Here is a 4,083-nt window from a genome sequence, read left to right on the forward strand (position 1 = left end):
AGCAAGGGGCTAGCTGAAAGTAGCAGGAGGCTAGTTGAAAGTAGCAAAAGTCTATCAACCGTCTCTGGAATGAGCTGAACTTCTTGACTAATAAAACAGCTGAAACGGCACAAAGAGTTTAGCTGCTGTGGAGCGTTTTAGCCACAGAACCGGCCAACACAAAGTGATTTTTAATCAATAACTACTCAGATCAGGATTTCAGGTCCGGTCTGAAACCTGGACTCAGTTCTCTGATTGGACCCGGTTCCATCCCAACCACAGATCCTGGGTCAGTTTTTCCTGCTTCACGCTGGTGTTTAGTGATATTTATTGTTTGATTAATAATATTTAAATTATGTGATTGATTTATTAGTTTGGATGAAAATTTTAAAAAAGCAAACCTGATTAAATTTAGCTGATTATTACTTTCAAAATAAAATTCTGTCAGACAGATTTTATTTTGAAAGTTTACTTGTAAAGTTCCTCTGAACTTTTTCTCACTTGTTGTTTTGTGTTCAGGAACCGAGGCGCCGCCGTCACAAACAGACGACACTGAAGAGGGCTCCTCCTCCTTGACGGCAGAACTACGGGCCTGGGACCAGAACATTAACGGACCATCCAAGCGGTTCGGGTCCCACAGTGCGCCGGTGTCTCCGGGCCCTCCAGGGACCACAGGAAGCAGCTCTTCAGACTCCATGTTGGATGTGGCCCCGGAGTTCGACAGCGACGCTCCGTCTGCGGCCCACATGAGGAGGCACTTCCTGCTCGGGTCTGGAGGAAGTCCAGCCTCTCTGCCCGGTACCTCTGATCCAAAACAAGGCTTGTCCCTGATTGTCCCGATCCACTACGACTCAGAGCTGGATCCCGGCTCTTCGTGGTCCAACCAGGGTCTGCCCAGCATGGTGCCGGTCCCTCTTCGGCCCTTTATAAAACCGGACCAACCACCGGCGCTCCTGGCCCTCGGCGGATCCAGCCTGAACCCTCTGGACCTCAACAAGTTCTGCAGGGACCGGCGCTTCGTCTGCCCCATATGCAATAAATGCTTCTTATCGTCGCGGAGCCTGGAGACGCACGTGCGCGTCCACACCGGCGAGCGACCGTACAGCTGCGCTCAGTGCGGGAAACGCTTCACGCAGTCGGGTCACCTGAAGACGCACCAGAGCGTCCACACGGGGGAGCGACCGTTCGCCTGCGAGCACTGTGGGAAACGCTTTGCCGCCAAGCAGAACCTGAGGATCCATCAGCAGAAGTACCACACAGCTGGATGGACCGCCGCTCCGGTTTAACTCAGGAGGACCGGAACACTGACAGACTCAAACGGACCTGTGGTCCTGAGAGGCGCCGAGCCTCAAACTGAATTTATTTATTTTTTCAAGACTTAAAAAAAAAGGTTGTTCGTTCACAAACTGCTGTAAGCAAAAGAGGTCCTGGTCCTGGTCCAGGTCCAGTTCTTCCACTTGAAGAAAGTTTTTCAGGTTTCATTCAGTTTTTAAAATAAAAAAAAAAAACAGTCCGAGGTTTCACTGGTTGGTTCGAGATTGTTTGTTGATCTCGTGTCGTCATTTCTCTTTAAACAGTTTCCTACACCGTGGTGTGTGTGTGTGTGTCCTTGTTTATGCTACTTTGTAAGGCCCATTTTTCCAACTTATACTACATTGTGAGGACCAACTGCTCCTTATGGGGCCCAAAGCCCGGGCCCCATAAGGAGCAGTACTGTTGGTGGGTTAGGGGTTAGGTTTAGGGTAAAGGTCAGGGTTAGGCTATAGAATTTAATGAAAAATGAATGGAAGTCAATGCAATGACCCAACAAAGATAGCAAAACAAACCTGTGTGTGTGCGTGGTGTTTCAGTTTCCAGCTTTCAAAGTCACTTTATTGTCAAAAATCAGATCATTAAATTGATTTTAACAGACATAAAAATAAAAAGTTAAAATCTCAGTTTGAGGTTTTTTTTAATAAGAAAATTGAACGATTCTCAGATCTGAAGTAAAAACATTTTATCAAAAGTTTTTTTCTTGGTTCATGAAAGAGTTGTGATGGTTTACGGCTTTCATTTTGGTTTGACTCATAAAAACCTTCATCCAACCAGAAAGGACTTTTTGTTGCAGGTGGAGGTTCTGATGGGCCCGTTTGTCTTTGTCTCACAGCCGCCGACAGAACTAAATCATTTTACTGCTTTTGTGTTAAAACATTTCTGAAGGCTTCAAGCGTCCAGTTTTATGAAGACAAACATCGTTTTAATGGATAAAAACTTGTGATGGAGACGTGGACTGAGCTCAGAACTAAAGAAACAGGAACATCCAGATTGTAGAAAACGAGTCCAAAAGCCCGGTTCTGTGATGGTTCTGGTTTGGGTCGGTGTTTGAGTGAAATGCTCAGCCACCTGGACAAACATTAACGGTCAGACGAGACAAAAACAGACTTAACTGGACCCAATAGCAAGGAAACATCACTGGTAAGCACGGTGGTGGTAGCATCATGCTCTGGTTCTGACATGGTCTGAGATCAGGGTCCCCTCAGGACCGCACCCTTTTCACCAAAACCACGTAGAACCAGGTTCAGAACAAAGTAACAAACATCCATTGCACAAAAATAATGAAAAAACTTCAAACAAAACAAAAACTGCATCAGTTTTAGTTTTTAAAATTTTCTAGTTTTTTTAATTATCTTTGTAATTAAAAAATTAACTATTCTCGTAATTAAAATATTTATATTTGAGAATTTAATCATTTATTTTTAAACTGTCATTTAGGATTACCAGTAGTTTATTATTTTGCATCAGTTTGATTTTTGTTTAGATATTTGTATCAAAATTGATCAGTTTGTTAATAAATTGTATAAAAACATTTTTTTAATTATTTAATTTAGTTTAAAATTTTAATTTAGTTGTCATGATGAATATCAAATTGTTTTTTTAAAGAGTTTAGATTTTATTAAGTTTTTTATTAAATGTTATAACTGAACGCTCAGATCAATTTTTTTTAGTTTATTTCATGAGTTTAATGTGTTTTAGTATAGTTTTAAACATTAAATTAAAGTTTAATCAAGCTGCTACGCGTTTTATTAGTGTCTTATTTTGAAATGTCACCGTCAGGAAGTGACGTAAATCCCATGACCCTCGTGTAGTTCTGGAACGTTTGCCGTTTGTAGTCCAAACTCAGCGGTTTGTTGCTAACTAACTAACTAACTAACTTGTTCCAGAGGCCGCCGCGGGCGCGTGTCGACTCTTCGCGGGAGTTCGGGTTCGGTTCCGGTTCTGCTGGAGCGGCGGGATGTCCGTTTTAAACGAGTCTCTGCGCGAGCAGCTGTCCATCATCATGGCCGCCCTCACCAAGGCGGCGGTGGCGGAGATCTGCGAGGTGGTGGACGAGGGCTACGCGGTGCTGCAGCTGGAGGTGCAGCGGAGCCACCAGGAGAACCGGGACCTGCGGAAGAAGCTGCTCCTCATCGAGTCCATCGTGGTCCGGAGCGGCGGCCAGAGCGCCCAGGAGACGGCGGGGGCCAAGGAGGCGCAGAGGCCGCAAACCCCGCAGCTGCAGCCGGACACGGAGCGAGGCGAAGCCGCTGCCTCCTCCGGAGGAGCTGCGGCGGAGGAGCCGGAGGAGGTGAACCTCAGGCGGCCATGATGGATCCTGGCCCCCGTTAGGCCCGGAGGCTTGAGCCAGGATCATATTCAGTCCATTTGGGACGAAATTAAATTATTATTAATTATTGTTAGTTATTATTATTAATAATAATAAATTAATGTTAATTGTATTAGAAACAGCTAGAGAATCAGAGAGCTGTGACCACTCTTGCGACCCCAAATGCTTAAAATACAGACAGCGTTAATTTGTAAAATGGTTTGATATCTTAAAATAAGTTAAATGTGTTTTGAAGCCAGGCGTTAATGGGTGAAGAGAAGTTTATTTATATCCTAAATTAATAAGTTTTAGGAAGTTATAACATATATCCTGATGTTATAATATATAGATGCAGCGTTATAATATATAGATGCTGCGTTATAATATATAGATGCAGCGTTATAATATATAGATGCTGCGTTATAATATATAGATGCTGCATTATAATATATAGATGCAGCATTATAATATATAGATGCTGC

At 43.6% G+C, this 4,083-nt stretch overlaps 2 protein-coding genes across 2 annotated transcripts in view; both read left to right on the forward strand.

The window, feature by feature from the left end:
* Positions 1-1,282, forward strand: part of LOC119414319 (oocyte zinc finger protein XlCOF8.4) — a 4,606-nt gene extending 3,324 nt beyond the window's left edge. The window contains exon 4 of the mRNA XM_037681412.1: positions 499-1,282. Coding sequence (XP_037537340.1) covers positions 499-1,265 — 767 coding nt within the window. The 3' untranslated portion in view covers positions 1,266-1,282. The remainder of the gene's footprint in view (positions 1-498) is intronic.
* A 1,902-nt stretch (positions 1,283-3,184) lies between these two features.
* The window catches only part of LOC119415285 (zinc finger protein 3 homolog), a 5,233-nt gene continuing 4,334 nt past the window's right edge, over positions 3,185-4,083 (forward strand). Inside the window, exon 1 of the mRNA XM_037682464.1 lies at positions 3,185-3,583. Within this exon, the coding sequence (XP_037538392.1) occupies positions 3,251-3,583 (333 nt within the window). The 5' untranslated portion in view covers positions 3,185-3,250. The remainder of the gene's footprint in view (positions 3,584-4,083) is intronic.

The sequence above is a fragment of the Nematolebias whitei genome, chromosome 9 (assembly GCF_014905685.2).
Source record: "Nematolebias whitei isolate Nwh7 chromosome 9, NemWhi1, whole genome shotgun sequence".
NCBI lineage: Eukaryota > Metazoa > Chordata > Actinopteri > Cyprinodontiformes > Rivulidae > Nematolebias > Nematolebias whitei.